Genomic DNA, 20,375 nt, shown 5'->3' on the forward strand with positions numbered 1-20,375 from the left:
CTTCACTGGAACCAATAAGCTGCTTGGTTCTAGGGGTGTGCGTTTGGTATAAACCGCACCAAATACCCCCCAAAATACCTTATCAGTATTTATTAAGCCAAAGCAGAGATCTTTATTTGGCTTAATAAATACCAATAAGGTATTTATCGAGCCCTGTATTAGACTACTGTATTTGAGATCTGCCTTTGTCTCCTGATACAGTTCAGCCTGCAAACCACAATTCTTTTGGCTTTTGTTTGGGCCAGCCAGCCCCAGCAGAAGCGGCATGGAGCTGTCGGCACTGTGCTGCCCCAGCTCTGAGCTGCAGGAAAGAATCAGCTGAGATGACCTCCACACTGCCTTGGCTGGGGCTCACTGCCTCCTCTTTAAACCAAGCTGCAAGAGGAGCCAACCCCGGATCAGCTGGGTGGCTGGACCTGGCAGCTCCGAACTGCCCCAGATGATCTTTCCTTGTCTGTAGGCTCTGCTGCTCAGCCTAGTTTAAACTGGACTGCCCAACAGGAGCCTGCAAAGGAGCCAAATCTTCTTCGTGGTCTCTGTGCATCACACTTGTGGGATACTGCGCCTGCGCGGGTCCCCGATCGGTATCTGTAAGAAGCCCGGGAATTTTCCGCGGTCGGCGCCACTGGGCATGCGCAGGCGTCCCATTGCGCACGCCCAACGGCGCCACCGCGGTAATCCCGCCAGTTCCTTTCTGACCGCTGCGCGAAGAAGCTGCGTTTTCATCGTGTTCCCGGTCGGTGAGCTTCGGGGTTTTTCACCCTTTTTTCCCCCTTAGCCTCTGTATATATATTAGCCTGTTTATTGTTTTTCTTAGAATAGTAGTTAGTTCTTAGTAGTTAGCTAGTTAGAAAAAAAAAAAAAAAAAAAAAAGCTGTTTTTTCTCAGGGTGCGTGTCGCGGGGTTTGTCCTCCGGGACTCCCCCCCCTCCCCTGCTCCCTAAAATTTTTTCTCCTCTCAGAGGACTCTGAGAGGACCCTCCTAGCGACCACTGTCTATGGACAGTCGCTGGGGTTTCTTCAAGAGGTGCCAGGCCTGCGGGAAGAAGATCGCCCCTCCCGACGGCCATTCCCTGTGTCTTCTTTGTTTGGGAGAGGCGCACCGCGTGGAGACCTGCCCACACTGCCAGCACTTCTCCAAACAGACAAGGAAGAACAGGGCGGCAAGACTTTCGGCAGCGCTAACCGCCTCGGCACTGAGACCTCCAGTTTCGGCTTCGGTACCGAAAATGGCAAATGCCCAACTGTCGACGGGTCCATCGGTCGATGCCCCCGTAGTCGACACGGGAACGCCGAGAGATCAGCACTCGGCGAAACGGTCCCTCGAGCTGTCGACCGAGAAGCCGTCGAAGAAGCGACGCGAGGAAGCGGGCCGCGAGTCCTCCAAGAAGGAGAAGAGTAAAGAAAAGAAAAAGCGACCTCGCTCCTCTCCTCCGCCACCGGACACGGCGGCATCGACCGCCACTGAGCCGCGCAGAAGGGTTCCTCCCTCTCCGCTCCGCAGCCCCTCGACTCCAGCGGTCGGCGCGCATACGTCGCACAGCCCTACAACTCAGCGGGCTAGCGTCCATCGGCCGCGCAGTCCCTCAACTCCGAGGGCTAGCGCTCATCGGCAGCACACCTCGCCGATCCTCGACCCGAGCGCTAAGGGGCAGCACATTCCAGCACCAGAAGCGGAGATCGACCTAACCCGTCGATCCCCTTCGGTGGCCTCTCGTCGGAGGAGCATCGACTCGGCATCGGACGTCGAGCCCCTACCATCGGCTGACGAGGCGACGCCTGCAGCGCCCAAGCGACCGAGACAAGGGGACCCGTCGGTCGAGCGCGTGAGGCGAACCGACCCATCGGTCGAGCGCGTGAGACGAAGGGACCCATCGGCCGACCCGCGCCGCTTCCCATCTATGCCCCCCTGGGAACAGCACAGATGGCAGCCTTCGTATCCCTGCTGCCCGCCTTACCACTGGTACCAGCCACCGGAACACCAGGAATGGGAGCGTCGGTCCGATACGTCCTCCTTCTCTAGGACATCACACCGACCCAGGCAACCATCGGCATCACGCTCGATCCCGCCGGAGGAACGCGCCGCCGCGACAGACCCCCCGACCCGACCGCTGACGCCGATCCAGCAGAGGGAGCCAACACCACCTCTGTCGACACACTCGGACTGTGAAGAGTCCGAGCCATCGGGTTCGGAGAGCGACGAGGGGAGGACCTGGGAACCCTCGCCCGACCCAAATACTGCGGAGGACCTCCCGGTTTCACCCTCCGAGGACCTGAGCTCCTATGCGGAGATGATCAAGAGGATGGCATCGACCATCGCTTTACCCATCTCGCAACCCAAGCCAGTGGTGGACGATAGCGTCTTCGATATCGTCCAACGCGACGCCTCCACAGCCATAGCCCTACCGATGACCAGGGTCATGTTGCAGGCACTCAAGGACCCATGGAAAAAGCCATCATCGGCACCGGTGTCCTCGAGGAAGTTGGATCACATATACAAGATCCAGGAGGCGGGGGCTGAGTTTTTATTCACTCATCCAACACCCAACTCAGCCATCGTCTCGTCTTCCTCGAGGTCGCGCAAGGTGCATTCTGCCCCCCCTGACAAGGAGGGGAAGAAACTAGACTCCATGGGCAGGAAGATCTATTCTGCAGCATCCTTGGGTGCCAAGGCCTCCAACTACACAGCCTGCATGGCGAGATATCAATACGCCATGTGGGAACAGTTGTCCCCGCTCCTATCCGCCCTGCCTGAGGACAAAAAAGCGGCTGCCAAGAAACTGCAGCAGGAGGGCCTGAAGGTGGCCAAGCAGCAATTGACAACTGCAAAGCACCTAGTGGACGTCTCTGCCTCACACATCATGTCCGCTATCGCCATCCGCAGGCACTCCTGGCTGAGGTCCACCGCCCTGCAGCAGGACACCAGGGCACTTATCGAGGACCTGCCGTTTGAGGGGGACGGGCTCTTTAGTTCCACTACAGATAACGCCCTGCAGGAACTAGATAAGAACCTTAAGATCTCCAAGAGCCTGGGAGTGCAGGCACCCTCCAGACAGCCCAGGGCTAGACAGTGGAGTAGATCCTGGACTAGGAAACCCTCCCACAAGTCGTCCACAGACCAACAGTGGCGCCCACGCCCTTCGCAGCCCGACAAGCAGGCCTATTCGGGCAATAACACTAACAGGGGGCGCTACACCACCCAGCATTCAGGCAAACCTAAGGGTGCCCGCCCCTCCAAGCAGGGACTTTGACTTTTCTGTCCCACGCATCGTCGCCCCTGCCCGCTGCACCATCCGCCTCCGCCCCTTCCTCCCTGCCTGGGAGCAGGTCTCCTCAGACAGGTGGGCTCTCTCCATCATCAAAGAGGGCTACAAATTAGACTTTGCTCAGATTCCAAACCAGTCCGTGGTGGTTACCACCCCCCCCTCCCCACCGCTGCTGGCAGAGGTGGCCACCCTCCTACAGAAACAAGCCATAGAGGAAGTACCTCCAGAGGACAGTCCCGGGGGTTTCTACTCCCGTTACTTCCTGGTTCCCAAGAGGGACGGGGGACTGAGACCCATCATGGACCTTCGGAATCTGAACAAGTTCATCCTATACCGCAAGTTCCGGATGTCCACACTGCAATCCATCCTGCCCCTCATCAACCAAGGCGATTGGATGGCCACCCTAGATCTCAAGGATGCCTATTTCCACATCAGCATCCACCCAGAGTTCAGACGGTTTCTAAGGTTTGCGGTAGGCCCGCAGCACTTCCAGTTCACGGCCCTACCATTCGGACTTTCCACAGCACCCAGGGTGTTTACAAAAATGATGAGCGTAGTGGCTGCCCACCTCAGGCTACAAGGGGTGATGGTCTTCCCATACATAGACGACTGGCTCCTGGTAGCCAGTTCAAGGGAAAGCCTATCTGCTCACATCACGTCCACGCTACGCCTCCTGGATGCCCTGGGCCTACAGGTCAACCTAGAAAAATCGAAACTCACCCCATCAAGGTCAGTGCAGTTTATAGGAGCAGTGCTGGATACAAACCTGCACCGAGCGTTCTTACCCGCCCAAAGGGCAAAAGACATTACCAGCTCTGTACAATTGCTCCAGAGGCAGGGATGGGGCACAGTCAAACAGATCCAGCGGATGCTGGGCCTGATGGCGGCGACGACAAGCGTGCTTCTCTTCGCGAAACTGAGGATGAGGAACATGCAGCTATGGTTCCTACGTCAGTTCCGCCCAACCAGGGACTCACCTCGAAAGAGGTTCACTATTCCCCCCATGGCGCTCCACTCGCTTCACTGGTGGGGGTCAAAGGACAACATCTGCCAAGGAGCGCCCTTCCACCTTCCGGCCCCCACAGTGACCATCACCACGGACGCTTCCCAGTGGGGATGGGGCGCTCACATGGAAGGACTGTGCGTGGGGGGCCAGTGGCCACCCAAGCTGGCCCTGCAACACATAAACTACCTGGAACTGTTAGCAATCCACTTTGCTCTGCGTTCATTCCGCCCGAAGCTGACAGGGAAGACGGTGGCTCTGCTCACAGACAACACCACCGCCCTGGCATACATCAACAGACAGGGTGGAACAGTGTCCCGTCGCCTTTGCGCACTGGCAACGGACTTATGGGCGGAATGCATCCAGCACGACATCTTCGTCAAGGCCGCGCACCTCCCAGGGGTCCTCAACATACAGGCGGACTCCCTGAGCAGAGGGGGGGCCTCACCGCACGAGTGGGAACTCCAGTGGCGCTTCCTGCAGCCAGTCTTCCAGCTGTGGGGTTACCCTCAGCTGGACGCCTTCGCCACAGCACACAACAAGAAGTGTCCCAGGTTCTGCTCCAGAGGGGGTGCCGACCCGGCATCCCTCGGGGACGGCCTTCTCATCTCCTGGGAGGGCCGCTTCCTCTATCTCTTTCCGCCCCTCCCCCTTTTGACGAGGGTACTCAACAAGATAGCCAGGGACAGGCCACGCTGCATCCTAGTGGCCCCCTGGTGGCCACGTCAGAACTGGTTCTCCTCCCTACTACGCATGGCAGGGAGGAACTTCTACCACTTCCCAGCGGACCCAGACCTCCTGTCATCTCAAGGGGGGCTAGTGCTGCACCACAATGTGCCACACCTGAAACTGACAGCGTGGCTCATAGACCCCTAGACTTCTCCAGCAGGGTCCAGGAAGTCCTACTAAATAGCAGAAAACCCTCTACCAGGGCTTCCTACGATAGAAAGTGGAAGAAATTCTCCAACTTTCTGGCCGACCGGCCAGGCACACCACAGAGGGCAGGCCTGCCGGCAATCTTCGACTTCCTATTGTCTCTAGTCGACGCAGGCCTAGTCTTCTCGTCCATCAGGGTCTACTTGGCAGCAATATCTGCCTTTCACGACCCTGTGGGCGGATACTCAGTTTTCGCCCACCCTCAGTCCAAAAAGTTTATGAGGGGACTATTTAGACTACATCCACCATCTAGACCTCCCACTCAGCTGTGGGACTTGACTCTGGTCCTAGACATGCTAACCAGGCGTCCCTTTGAACCTATGGCCACGTGCTCTCTGCAGCTCCTGTCCTGGAAGACTGCCTTCCTCGTGGCCATCACCTCTGCTCGTCGCGTGGGGGAACTCACGGCGATGCGCTGTGACTACCCCTACCTAGCTTTTATAGAATCTGGTGTCTCCCTGGCCCCAGATATCAACTTCCTCCCCAAGGTACCCTCCCAATTCCACCTCAATCTTGAGGTTTGCCTACCCACCTTCTTCCCTAACCCCTCCTCGGACAAGGAGCGGAGGCTGCACTCCCTAGACGTCAGGCGTGCCTTACTCTTTTACCTAAAGCGCTCTAAAGCCTTTCGCAGGGACCAACAGCTGTTCGTCTCATATACTTCGCCCAGGCTAGGGTCTAGGATCTCTTCACAGCGATTCTCGAAGTGGCTGACGGAGACCATCAAGACCTGTTACCTCCTAGCAAAGAGGCCGCTGCCAGGACCTGTTCGCGGACACTCCACCAGAGCAATGGCGACATCGGTGGCGTTCCTGAAAGGCGTCTCCTTGGCGGACGTCTGCAAAGCTGCCACCTGGTCCTCCCCGCATGCCTTCATGAAGCACTACGCGCTGGACGTGCATGCTCAGCAGAGGACTCGGTTGGGGACTGCGGTGCTGCAATCTGTCGTCTCCGGTTGACCGTCTTCCCACCTCCAGGTATGCCTTGCTTGCTAATCTCCCACAAGTGTGATGCACAGAGACCACGAAGAAGATAGACAGGTTGCTTACCTGTAACTGTAGATCTTCGAGTGGTCATCTGTGCAGTCACACTACCCGCCCTCCTTCCCCACTGCTGACGGTCTCCCTCTTATGGGGGGCTTTTTTCAGCGGTCATGAAGGAACTGGCAGGATTACCGCGGTGGCGCCGTTGGGCGTGCGCAATGGGACGCCTGCGCATGCCCAGTGGCGCCGACCGCGGAAAATTCCCGGGCTTCTTACAGATACCGATCGGGGACCCGCGCAGGCGCAGTATCCCACAAGTGTGACTGCACAGATGACCACTCGAAGATCTACAGTTACAGGTAAGCAACCTGTCTTTCTCTGGGGAGAACTCTCCCCACAGCCTCAGTGAGGTCTTTGCTGGGCAGCCTGGATTTCATTAATGGTGAGTCTTCGTCTTTCCCTTCCCTCATGCCCAGGGTTGCCAAGTCCAACTCAAGAAATATCTGGGGACTTTGGGGGTGGAGCCAGGAGCAATGTTGTGACAAGCATCATTGAACTCCAAAGGGACTTCTGTCCATCACATTTCAAGGGACTGCACACTTTTTATATGCCTTCCCTCTATTGGAAATAATGAAGGATAGGGGCACCTTTGGGGGGGCTCATAGAATTGGACCCCCTGCACCAATCCTTTTGAAACTTGGAGGGTGCTTTGAAAAGAGGCACCGGATACTATGCTGAAAATTTGGTGCCTCTACCTAAAACAATGCCCCCCAGAGCCCCACAGATCAATTCTCCATTATACCCTATAGCAGGGTTTTCCAAACTTTTCTTTCCCATGGCCCGGTTATTTTTACACTTCTCCTTCATGATCCACTAAAATTTGGGAGCAGAGCCAGGAGACTTTGGGGTGACAGAAATTATGTCATTTCCTGTGGTGTTAAGGGCCAAGTGATGTCACTTCTGGGGCACACTGAACCAAAACTCCACCTTTTCCTGTGATGTCACTTCCAAAATGTCCATCTGTGGGGCCAGGGCACTAGAAGCCCTCCCACTGTTGCTTCCCCACCTCCCAGCACCAAGAATACAGACAGAGCATCACTTGCAGGGAAAGAAATGAAGGGGGGGCAAAGAAAAAAAAGCCTTCCTCACCATCAGATGACCCCAGACAGCAACAATTCTGCCCAGGGGTCGTTTGGTAAAAAAAAAAAAAATAGCTACTGGAATGCCTATTCCCTGCCCCTCCCGGCTGAAAAAAAACACACACACCCTTCTTTGCTACCCAGGCCTCCCGAGGAAATCTCCTCAAAAGAACATACTGCAAGGCACAGGAAAGCTCATACCTTGAAGAACACTTCATGGGTCTAAAGTGCCAGTGGACATCAGCTTTTCTCTCAAACACTGGGAGGGGGGAGAAGGAAGGAGAGGCAGCCCAGCTCCTCTCTGCACAACACAGAGACGGTGGAAGGAAGGAAGCCAAACAGAGCTCAGACTTTGCAGCCTGTGTCAGTCTTCAAGGCTAGCTTTTCTCTGCACAACAGAGAGACGGGGGAAGGAAGAAAGTCAAATGGAGAAGAGGCTTTGCAGCCTGTGTCAGTCTTCAAGGCTAGTTTTTATCTGTACAACAGAGAGACGGGGGAAGGAAGGAAGCCAAATGGAGCTCAGGCTTTGCAGCCTGTGTCAGTCTTCAAGGCTAGCTTTTCTCTGCACAACAGAGAGACGGGGGAAGGAAGGAAGCAGAGCAGAGGTCATGCTTTGCTGGGGGTGGGGCTAGCTTTGGCTTTTCTTGTGACCCGGTAGTGAGGCTTCCATGGCCCAGTACCGGGTCACAACCCTGCAAGTGGGAAACACTGCCCTATAGGAAACGGTCTCCATAGGGCATAATGGAGTGCCCAGCAGTCATTTCCCTCCTTCCCCTGCTTTCTGATGACCCTGAAGCGGGGGGGAGGTCCTCCAAACCGGGGTATCCCTTGCCCCCACCTGGGGATTGGCAAGCCTACTCATGCCCCCTTTCCCCTCCACTGAGCCAGTGGTGTATGGAAAGAGCTGTATTTTTCAAGAGATTCAGGGTGGAGGCAATCAGGGATTTAGCCTTGCCCCAAAGGAAAAAACAGGAGCGGGCATTCCTAGCAATAGTGGAGTTGAACAGAAAGTTTATCCCAAATTTTGATGAGACCCCCCTTGCCTTGCCTACCCCCACAAAGAAGGACAATCTACACTTCAGAAAGTGCACATAGGAATGTCAGAAGGCTTTGCTTTGAAGGAGGCCTTGATTTCAAAGCCCCAGATTTCACTTAAAAAATTATCATTATAACTGGTGCCCATCAGTTGGGCCTGAGAGTGGTGTTGATCCAAGAGACCAGTAGCTGAAGACAGCCCATAGCTTACCTAAGCAAAAACTTAACAGGGAACAAAATTATTCTTGTTTTTTTAAGAAAGCTATAACTGGGGCCAACTGTTTGTGCTGCTAAACAGGATTATAGTTGAAGATCATGAAGCAAAAGTAATGGCTCCTGGGGAATTACACAATTTCAAGGCGGACAATGAGGGGCTTGAAATAATTCAAGATTTTTCATTTCTTGGCTCCATCATCAACCAAAGGAGAGGCTGCAGCAACAAGAAATCAGGAGGAGGTTGTGGCTGGGAAGGGCATGAAGGAACCAGATAAGATTCTTAAGTGTAAGGATGTCTCACTGGTGGCCAAGATAAAGTTAATTCATGTCCTAGTGTTCCCCATCCGTTGCCAATATCTGAGCAAGGCTGTAAATTCATAGGGATGGCATAAGGCAGAAGCAACTTGATGGCACTTCTTCTACATGCAAATGATGGGCAACCAGTGAAGTGACTACAGAAAGGAAGCTCCATCTAGCTGCTAATAATATTTGAGCCACAGCATTCTGTGCCAATTGATAAAGCTGAAATACTAGCATTGATTACTGTAACTCAGCTAACAACACTCAGGGCCAACCCTAGACTGTCTGGCACCCTACACAAGGCTAACTTCTGGTGCTGCCCCCCCCCCACTGATAACATCATTAAGTCACCTGGGACGCCCAATTTGGCACCCACAGAAGGCCAGCGCCCTAGGCGAGTGCCTAGTTTGCTTAGTGGCAGGGCCAGCCTTGACTACACTGCTGTGCTGCCATGTGCTGGCTCTGGAAAGAATAAAGGTGGTCTCTCTCCCAGAAAGAGAAAACATGAGCTAGAAAGGGTGTCCCCTTTCACATAAGTGCCTCAGGCAAGGTTCCGATCCAATTGAGAAGAAGATAAAAGAAAACTGTTAAAATTGCTGTTATCGTTTTATCTCATTAGTCCGCTCAAAACTCTGCTTTCCTCTTTCGCACCTCTTCTCAAGATCCCTTCCCAAAAGTGCTTCCCACTCACCACAGCATATATCAAACTAGACCTGGTCTTGTGTATTGTAGCTTCAAGCTGCAATAGTCCAAGAGGCTCCTAGCAGCTGCATTCAGATTGGCTGCCCTTGCTGAGCCAGTCAATCAGGTAACATCAGTAGACTGGTGCTCATGCAAATAAGGGTTCCGAGTGCCTGTTGTCCCTATTGGTGTGTTTGTATTCTGGGGGGGGGGGTGTTTTGGGTTTGTGTGTATATAGTTGTGGCTTGCCACGTGTGTTACAAGCTTGTTACTGAATAAAGAGACCTATGCTGAAATCACGGTAGCATCTTGAGCCTTGTTACTGAATAAAGAGACCTATGCTGAAATCACGGTGGCATCTTGAGCCTTGTTACTGAATAAAGAGACCTATGCTGAAATCACGGTAGCAATTTGAGCCTTGTTACTGAATAAAGAGACCTATGCTGAAATCACGGTAGCATCTTGAGCCTTGTTACTGAATAAAGAGACCTATGCTGAAATCACGGTGGCATCTTGAGCCTTGTTACTGAATAAAGAGACCTATGCTGAAATCACGGTGGCATCTTGAGCCTTGTTACTGAATAAAGAGACCTATGCTGAAATCACGGTGGCATCTTGAGCCTCGTTACTGAATAAAGAGACCTATGCTGAAATCACGGTGGCATCTTGAGCCTCGTTACTGAATAAAGAGACCTATGCTGAAATCACGGTGGCATCTTGAGCCTCGTTACTGAATAAAGAGACCTATGCAGAAATCACGGTGGCATCTTGAGCCTCGTTACTGAATAAAGAGACCTATGCAGAAATCACGGTGGCATCTTGAGCCTTGTTACTGAATAAAGAGACCTATGCTGAAATCACGGTGGCATCTTGAGCCTTGTTACTGAATAAAGAGACCTATGCTGAAATCACGGTGGCATCTTGAGCCTTGTTACTGAATAAAGAGACCTATGCAGAAATCACGGTGGCATCTTGAGCCTTGTTACTGAATAAAGAGACCTATGCTGAAATCACGGTGGCATCTTGAGCCTTGTTACTGAATAAAGAGACCTATGCTGAAATCACGGTGGCATCTTGAGCCTTGTTACTGAATAAAGAGACCTATGCTGAAATCACGGTGGCATCTTGAGCCTTGTTACTGAATAAAGAGACCTATGCTGAAATCACGGTGGCATCTTGAGCCTTGTGACTGAATAAAGAGACCTATGCTGAAATCACGGTGGCATCTTGAGCCTTGTGACTGAATAAAGAGACCTATGCTGAAATCACGGTGGCATCTTGAGCCTTGTGACTGAATAAAGAGACCTATGCTGAAATCACGGTGGCATCTTGAGCCTTGTGACTGAATAAAGAGACCTATGCTGAAATCACGGTGGCATCTTGAGCCTTGTGACTGAATAAAGAGACCTATGCTGAAATCACGGTGGCATCTTGAGCCTTGTGACTGAATAAAGAGACCTATGCTGAAATCACGGTGGCATCTTGAGCCTTGTGACTGAATAAAGAGACCTATGCTGAAATCACGGTGGCATCTTGAGCCTTGTGACTGAATAAAGAGACCTATGCTGAAATCACGGTGGCATCTTGAGCCTTGTGACTGAATAAAGAGACCTATGCTGAAATCACGGTGGCATCTTGAGCCTTGTGACTGAATAAAGAGACCTATGCTGAAATCACGGTGGCAACTTGAGCCTTGTGACTGAATAAAGAGACCTATGCTGAAATCACGGTGGCAACTTGAGCCTTGTGACTGAATAAAGAGACCTATGCTGAAATCACGGTGGCATCTTGAGCCTTGTTACTGAATAAAGAGACCTATGCTGAAATCACGGTGGCATCTTGAGCCTCGTGACTGAATAAAGAGACCTATGCTGAAATCACGGTGGCATCTTGAGCCTCGTTACTGAATAAAGAGACCTATGCAGAAATCACGGTGGCATCTTGAGCCTCGTTACTGAATAAAGAGACCTATGCAGAAATCACGGTGGCATCTTGAGCCTTGTTACTGAATAAAGAGACCTATGCTGAAATCACGGTGGCATCTTGAGCCTTGTTACTGAATAAAGAGACCTATGCAGAAATCACGGTGGCATCTTGAGCCTTGTTACTGAATAAAGAGACCTATGCAGAAATCACGGTGGCATCTTGAGCCTTGTTACTGAATAAAGAGACCTATGCTGAAATCACGGTGGCATCTTGAGCCTTGTTACTGAATAAAGAGACCTATGCTGAAATCACGGTGGCATCTTGAGCCTTGTTACTGAATAAAGAGACCTATGCTGAAATCACGGTGGCATCTTGAGCCTTGTGACTGAATAAAGAGACCTATGCTGAAATCACGGTGGCATCTTGAGCCTTGTGACTGAATAAAGAGACCTATGCTGAAATCACGGTGGCATCTTGAGCCTTGTGACTGAATAAAGAGACCTATGCTGAAATCACGGTGGCATCTTGAGCCTTGTGACTGAATAAAGAGACCTATGCTGAAATCACGGTGGCATCTTGAGCCTTGTGACTGAATAAAGAGACCTATGCTGAAATCACGGTGGCATCTTGAGCCTTGTGACTGAATAAAGAGACCTATGCTGAAATCACGGTGGCATCTTGAGCCTTGTGACTGAATAAAGAGACCTATGCTGAAATCACGGTGGCATCTTGAGCCTTGTGACTGAATAAAGAGACCTATGCTGAAATCACGGTGGCATCTTGAGCCTTGTGACTGAATAAAGAGACCTATGCTGAAATCACGGTGGCATCTTGAGCCTTGTGACTGAATAAAGAGACCTATGCTGAAATCACGGTGGCATCTTGAGCCTTGTGACTGAATAAAGAGACCTATGCTGAAATCACGGTGGCAACTTGAGCCTTGTGACTGAATAAAGAGACCTATGCTGAAATCACGGTGGCAACTTGAGCCTTGTGACTGAATAAAGAGACCTATGCTGAAATCACGGTGGCATCTTGAGCCTTGTGACTGAATAAAGAGACCTATGCTGAAATCACGGTAGCATCTTGAGCCTTGTGACTGAATAAAGAGACCTATGCTGAAATCACGGTAGCAACTTGAGCCTTGTGACTGAATAAAGAGACCTATGCTGAAATCACGGTAGCATCTTGAGCCTTGTGACTGAATAAAGAGACCTATGCTGAAATCACGGTGGCATCTTGAGCCTCGTGACTGAATAAAGAGACCTATGCTGAAATCACGGTGGCATCTTGAGCCTCGTGACTGAATAAAGAGACCTATGCTGAAATCACGGTGGCATCTTGAGCCTCGTTACTGAATAAAGAGACCTATGCTGAAATCACGGTAGCATCTTGAGCCTTGTTACTGAATAAAGAGACCTATGCTGAAATCACGGTAGCATCTTGAGCCTTGTTACTGAATAAAGAGACCTATGCTGAAATCACGGTAGCATCTTGAGCCTCGTTACTGAATAAAGAGACCTATGCTGAAATCACGGTGGCATCTTGAGCCTCGTTACTGAATAAAGAGACCTATGCTGAAATCACGGTGGCATCTTGAGCCTTGTTACTGAATAAAGAGACCTATGCTGAAATCACGGTAGCATCTTGAGCCTCGTTACTGAATAAAGAGACCTATGCTGAAATCACGGTGGCATCTTGAGCCTCGTTACTGAATAAAGAGACCTATGCTGAAATCACGGTGGCATCTTGAGCCTCGTGACTGAATAAAGAGACCTATGCTGAAATCACTGTGGCATCTTGAGCCTCGTGACTGAATAAAGAGACCTATGCTGAAATCACGGTAGCATCTTGAGCCTTGTGACTGAATAAAGAGACCTATGCTGAAATCACGGTGGCATCTTGAGCCTTGTTACTGAATAAAGAGACCTATGCTGAAATCACGGTAGCATCTTGAGCCTTGTGACTGAATAAAGAGACCTATGCTGAAATCACGGTGGCATCTTGAGCCTTGTTACTGAATAAAGAGACCTATGCTGAAATCACGGTAGCATCTTGAGCCTTGTTACTGAATAAAGAGACCTATGCTGAAATCACGGTGGCATCTTGAGCCTTGTTACTGAATAAAGAGACCTATGCTGAAATCACGGTGGCATCTTGAGCCTTGTGACTGAATAAAGAGACCTATGCTGAAATCACGGTGGCATCTTGAGCCTTGTGACTGAATAAAGAGACCTATGCTGAAATCACGGTGGCATCTTGAGCCTTGTGACTGAATAAAGAGACCTATGCTGAAATCACGGTGGCATCTTGAGCCTTGTGACTGAATAAAGAGACCTATGCTGAAATCACGGTGGCATCTTGAGCCTTGTGACTGAATAAAGAGACCTATGCTGAAATCACGGTGGCATCTTGAGCCTTGTGACTGAATAAAGAGACCTATGCTGAAATCACGGTGGCATCTTGAGCCTTGTGACTGAATAAAGAGACCTATGCTGAAATCACGGTGGCATCTTGAGCCTTGTGACTGAATAAAGAGACCTATGCTGAAATCACGGTGGCAACTTGAGCCTTGTGACTGAATAAAGAGACCTATGCTGAAATCACGGTGGCAACTTGAGCCTTGTGACTGAATAAAGAGACCTATGCTGAAATCACGGTGGCATCTTGAGCCTTGTGACTGAATAAAGAGACCTATGCTGAAATCACGGTAGCATCTTGAGCCTTGTGACTGAATAAAGAGACCTATGCTGAAATCACGGTAGCAACTTGAGCCTTGTGACTGAATGAAGAGACCTATGCTGAAATCACGGTAGCATCTTGAGCCTTGTGACTGAATAAAGAGACCTATGCTGAAATCACGGTGGCATCTTGAGCCTCGTGACTGAATAAAGAGACCTATGCTGAAATCACGGTGGCATCTTGAGCTTCGTGACTGAATAAAGAGACCTATGCTGAAATCACGGTGGCATCTTGAGCCTCGTTACTGAATAAAGAGACCTATGCTGAAATCACGGTAGCATCTTGAGCCTTGTTACTGGAATAAAGAGACCTATGCTGAAATCACGGTGGCATCTTGAGCCTTGTGACTGAATAAAGAGACCTATGCTGAAATCACGGTGGCATCTTGAGCCTTGTTACTGAATAAAGAGACCTATGCTGAAATCACGGTAGCATCTTGAGCCTTGTTACTGAATAAAGAGACCTATGCTGAAATCACGGTGGCATCTTGAGCCTTGTTACTGAATAAAGAGACCTATGCTGAAATCACGGTAGCATCTTGAGCCTTGTTACTGAATAAAGAGACCTATGCTGAAATCACGGTGGCATCTTGAGCCTTGTTACTGAATAAAGAGACCTATGCTGAAATCACGGTGGCATCTTGAGCCTTGTTACTGAATAAAGAGACCTATGCTGAAATCACGGTGGCATCTTGAGCCTTGTTACTGAATAAAGAGACCTATGCTGAAATCACGGTGGCATCTTGAGCCTTGTTACTGAATAAAGAGACCTATGCTGAAATCACGGTGGCATCTTGAGCCTTGTTACTGAATAAAGAGACCTATGCTGAAATCACGGTGGCATCTTGAGCCTTGTTACTGAATAAAGAGACCTATGCTGAAATCACGGTGGCATCTTGAGCCTTGTTACTGAATAAAGAGACCTATGCTGAAATCACGGTGGCATCTTGAGCCTTGTTACTGAATAAAGAGACCTATGCTGAAATCACGGTGGCATCTTGAGCCTTGTTACTGAATAAAGAGACCTATGCTGAAATCACGGTGGCATCTTGAGCCTTGTGACTGAATAAAGAGACCTATGCTGAAATCACGGTGGCATCTTGAGCCTTGTGACTGAATAAAGAGACCTATGCTGAAATCACGGTGGCATCTTGAGCCTTGTGACTGAATAAAGAGACCTATGCTGAAATCACGGTGCATCTTGAGCCTTGTGACTGAATAAAGAGACCTATGCTGAAATCACGGTGGCATCTTGAGCCTTGTGACTGAATAAAGAGACCTATGCTGAAATCACGGTGGCATCTTGAGCCTTGTGACTGAATAAAGAGACCTATGCTGAAATCACGGTGGCATCTTGAGCCTTGTGACTGAATAAAGAGACCTATGCTGAAATCACGGTGGCATCTTGAGCCTTGTGACTGAATAAAGAGACCTATGCTGAAATCACGGTAGCATCTTGAGCCTTGTGACTGAATAAAGAGACCTATGCTGAAATCACGGTGGCAACTTGAGCCTTGTGACTGAATAAAGAGACCTATGCTGAAATCACGGTGGCAACTTGAGCCTTGTGACTGAATAAAGAGACCTATGCTGAAATCACGGTGGCATCTTGAGCCTTGTGACTGAATAAAGAGACCTATGCTGAAATCACGGTGGCATCTTGAGCCTTGTGACTGAATAAAGAGACCTATGCTGAAATCACGGTAGCATCTTGAGCCTTGTGACTGAATAAAGAGACCTATGCTGAAATCACGGTAGCAACTTGAGCCTCGTGACTGAATAAAGAGACCTATGCTGAAATCACGGTGGCATCTTGAGCCTCGTGACTGAATAAAGAGACCTATGCTGAAATCACGGTAGCATCTTGAGCCTCGTGACTGAATAAAGAGACCTATGCTGAAATCACGGTGGCATCTTGAGCCTCGTTACTGAATAAAGAGACCTATGCTGAAATCACGGTGGCATCTTGAGCCTCGTTACTGAATAAAGAGACCTATGCTGAAATCACGGTGGCATCTTGAGCCTTGTTACTGAATAAAGAGACCTATGCTGAAATCACGGTAGCATCTTGAGCCTCGTGACTGAATAAAGAGACCTATGCTGAAATCACGGTGGCATCTTGAGCCTCGTTACTGAATAAAGAGACCTATGCTGAAATCACGGTGGCATCTTGAGCCTCGTGACTGAATAAAGAGACCTATGCTGAAATCACGGTGGCATCTTGAGCCTCGTGACTGAATAAAGAGACCTATGCTGAAATCACGGTAGCATCTTGAGCCTTGTGACTGAATAAAGAGACCTATGCTGAAATCACGGTGGCATCTTGAGCCTTGTGACTGAATAAAGAGACCTATGCTGAAATCACGGTGGCAACTTGAGCCTTGTGACTGAATAAAGAGACCTATGCTGAAATCACGGTGGCATCTTGAGCCTTGTGACTGAATAAAGAGACCTATGCTGAAATCACGGTGGCATCTTGAGCCTTGTGACTGAATAAAGAGACCTATGCTGAAATCACGGTAGCATCTTGAGCCTTGTGACTGAATAAAGAGACCTATGCTGAAATCACGGTAGCAACTTGAGCCTTTTGACTGAATAAAGAGACCTATGCTGAAATCACGGTAGCATCTTGAGCCTTGTGACTGAATAAAGAGACCTATGCTGAAATCACGGTGGCATCTTGAGCCTCGTGACTGAATAAAGAGACCTATGCTGAAATCACGGTGGCATCTTGAGCCTCGTGACTGAATAAAGAGACCTATGCTGAAATCACGGTGGCATCTTGAGCCTCGTGACTGAATAAAGAGACCTATGCTGAAATCACGGTAGCATCTTGAGCCTCGTGACTGAATAAAGAGACCTATGCTGAAATCACGGTGGCATCTTGAGCCTCGTTACTGAATAAAGAGACCTATGCTGAAATCACGGTGGCATCTTGAGCCTCGTTACTGAATAAAGAGACCTATGCTGAAATCACGGTGGCATCTTGAGCCTCGTTACTGAATAAAGAGACCTATGCTGAAATCACGGTAGCATCTTGAGCCTTGTTACTGAATAAAGAGACCTATGCTGAAATCACGGTAGCATCTTGAGCCTTGTTACTGAATAAAGAGACCTATGCTGAAATCACGGTAGCATCTTGAGCCTCGTTACTGAATAAAGAGACCTATGCTGAAATCACGGTGGCATCTTGAGCCTCGTTACTGAATAAAGAGACCTATGCTGAAATCACGGTGGCATCTTGAGCCTTGTTACTGAATAAAGAGACCTATGCTGAAATCACGGTAGCATCTTGAGCCTCGTTACTGAATAAAGAGACCTATGCTGAAATCACGGTGGCATCTTGAGCCTCGTTACTGAATAAAGAGACCTATGCTGAAATCACGGTGGCATCTTGAGCCTCGTTACTGAATAAAGAGACCTATGCTGAAATCACGGTGGCATCTTGAGCCTCGTGACTGAATAAAGAGACCTATGCTGAAATCACGGTGGCATCTTGAGCCTTGTTACTGAATAAAGAGACCTATGCTGAAATCACGGTAGCATCTTGAGCCTCGTTACTGAATAAAGAGACCTATGCTGAAATCACGGTGGCATCTTGAGCCTCGTTACTGAATAAAGAGACCTATGCTGAAATCACGGTGGCATCTTGAGCCTCGTGACTGAATAAAGAGACCTATGCTGAAATCACTGTGGCATCTTGAGCCTTGTGACTGAATAAAGAGACCTATGCTGAAATCACGGTAGCATCTTGAGCCTTGTGACTGAATAAAGAGACCTATGCTGAAATCACGGTGGCATCTTGAGCCTCGTGACTGAATAAAGAGACCTATGCTGAAATCACTGTGGCATCTTGAGCCTTGTGACTGAATAAAGAGACCTATGCTGAAATCACGGTGGCATCTTGAGCCTTGTGACTGAATAAAGAGACCTATGCTGAAATCACGGTGGCATCTTGAGCCTTGTTACTGAATAAAGAGACCTATGCTGAAATCACGGTAGCATCTTGAGCCTTGTTACTGAATAAAGAGACCTATGCTGAAATCACGGTGGCATCTTGAGCCTTGTTACTGAATAAAGAGACCTATGCTGAAATCACGGTAACATCTTGAGCCTTGTTACTGAATAAAGAGACCTATGCTGAAATCACGGTGGCATCTTGAGCCTTGTTACTGAATAAAGAGACCTATGCTGAAATCACGGTGGCATCTTGAGCCTTGTTACTGAATAAAGAGACCTATGCTGAAATCACGGTGGCATCTTGAGCCTTGTTACTGAATAAAGAGACCTATGCTGAAATCACGGTGGCATCTTGAGCCTTGTTACTGAATAAAGAGACCTATGCTGAAATCACGGTGGCATCTTGAGCCTTGTTACTGAATAAAGAGACCTATGCTGAAATCACGGTGGCATCTTGAGCCTTGTTACTGAATAAAGAGACCTATGCTGAAATCACGGTGGCATCTTGAGCCTTGTTACTGAATAAAGAGACCTATGCTGAAATCACGGTGGCATCTTGAGCCTTGTTACTGAATAAAGGGACCTATGCTGAAATCACGGTGGCATCTTGAGCCTTGTGACTGAATAAAGAGACCTATGCTGAAATCACGGTGGCATCTTGAGCCTTGTGACTGAATAAAGAGACCTATGCTGAAATCACGGTGGCATCTTGAGCCTTGTGACTGAATAAAGAGACCTATGCTGAAATCACGGTGGCATCTTGAGCCTTGTGACTGAATAAAGAGACCTATGCTGAAATCACGGTGGCATCTTGAGCCTTGTGACTGAATAAAGAGACCTATGCTGAAATCACGGTAGCATCTTGAGCCTTGTGACTGAATAAAGAGACCTATGCTGAAATCACGGTGGCATCTTGAGCCTTGTGACTGAATAAAGAGACCTATGCTGAAATCACGGTGGCAACTTGAGCCTTGTGACTGAATAAAGAGACCTATGCTGAAATCACGGTGGCATCTTGAGCCTTGTGACTGAATAAAGAGACCTATGCTGAAATCACGGTGGCATCTTGAGCCTTGTGACTGAATAAAGAGACCTATGCTGAAATCACGGTAGCATCTTGAGCCTTGTGACTGAATAAAGAGACCTATGCTGAAATCACGGTAGCAACTTGAGCCTTGTGACTGAATAAAGAGACCTATGCTGAAATCACGGTGGCAACTTGAGCCTTGTGACTGAATAAAGAGACCTATGCTGAAATCACGGTGGCATCTTGAGCCTTGTGACTGAATAAAGAGACCTATGCTGAAATCACGGTGGCATCTTGAGCCTTGTGACTGAATAAAGAGACCTATGCTGAAATCACGGTAGCATCTTGAGCCTTGTGACTGAATAAAGAGACCTATGCTGAAATCACGGTAGCAACTTGAGCCTCGTGACTGAATAAAGAGACCTATGCTGAAATCACGGTGGCATCTTGAGCCTCGTGACTGAATAAAGAGACCTATGCTGAAATCACGGTAGCATCTTGAGCCTCGTGACTGAATAAAGAGACCTATGCTGAAATCACGGTGGCATCTTGAGCCTCGTTACTGAATAAAGAGACCTATGCTGAAATCACGGTGGCATCTTGAGCCTCGTTACTGAATAAAGAGACCTATGCTGAAATCACGGTGGCATCTTGAGCCTTGTTACTGAATAAAGAGACCTATGCTGAAATCACGGTAGCATCTTGAGCCTCGTGACTGAATAAAGAGACCTATGCTGAAATCACGGTGGCATCTTGAGCCTCGTGACTGAATAAAGAGACCTATGCTGAAATCACGGTGGCATCTTGAGCCTCGTGACTGAATAAAGAGACCTATGCTGAAATCACTGTGGCATCTTGAGCCTCGTGACTGAATAAAGAGACCTATGCTGAAATCACGGTAGCATCTTGAGCCTTGTGACTGAATAAAGAGACCTATGCTGAAATCACGGTGGCATCTTGAGCCTTGTGACTGAATAAAGAGACCTATGCTGAAATCACGGTAGCATCTTGAGCCTTGTGACTGAATAAAGAGACCTATGCTGAAATCACGGTGGCATCTTGAGCCTTGTTACTGAATAAAGAGACCTATGCTGAAATCACGGTAGCATCTTGAGCCTTGTTACTGAATAAAGAGACCTATGCTGAAATCACGGTGGCATCTT

The 20,375-nt window shown here is 49.2% G+C and overlaps 1 protein-coding gene across 1 annotated transcript in view; it reads left to right on the forward strand.

Annotated features, from left to right (window-relative positions):
* Window positions 1-5,614: 5,614 nt before the first annotated feature.
* LOC132577484 (uncharacterized) overlaps window positions 5,615-20,375 on the forward strand; it is a gene marked incomplete at its 3' end in the record, with an annotated part of 40,857 nt that continues 26,096 nt past the window's right edge. Inside the window, exon 1 of the mRNA XM_060247272.1 lies at window positions 5,615-6,040. Within this exon, the coding sequence (XP_060103255.1) occupies window positions 5,615-6,040 (426 nt within the window). The remainder of the gene's footprint in view (window positions 6,041-20,375) is intronic.

This window comes from Heteronotia binoei, chromosome 9, assembly GCF_032191835.1.
Source record: "Heteronotia binoei isolate CCM8104 ecotype False Entrance Well chromosome 9, APGP_CSIRO_Hbin_v1, whole genome shotgun sequence".
NCBI lineage: Eukaryota > Metazoa > Chordata > Lepidosauria > Squamata > Gekkonidae > Heteronotia > Heteronotia binoei.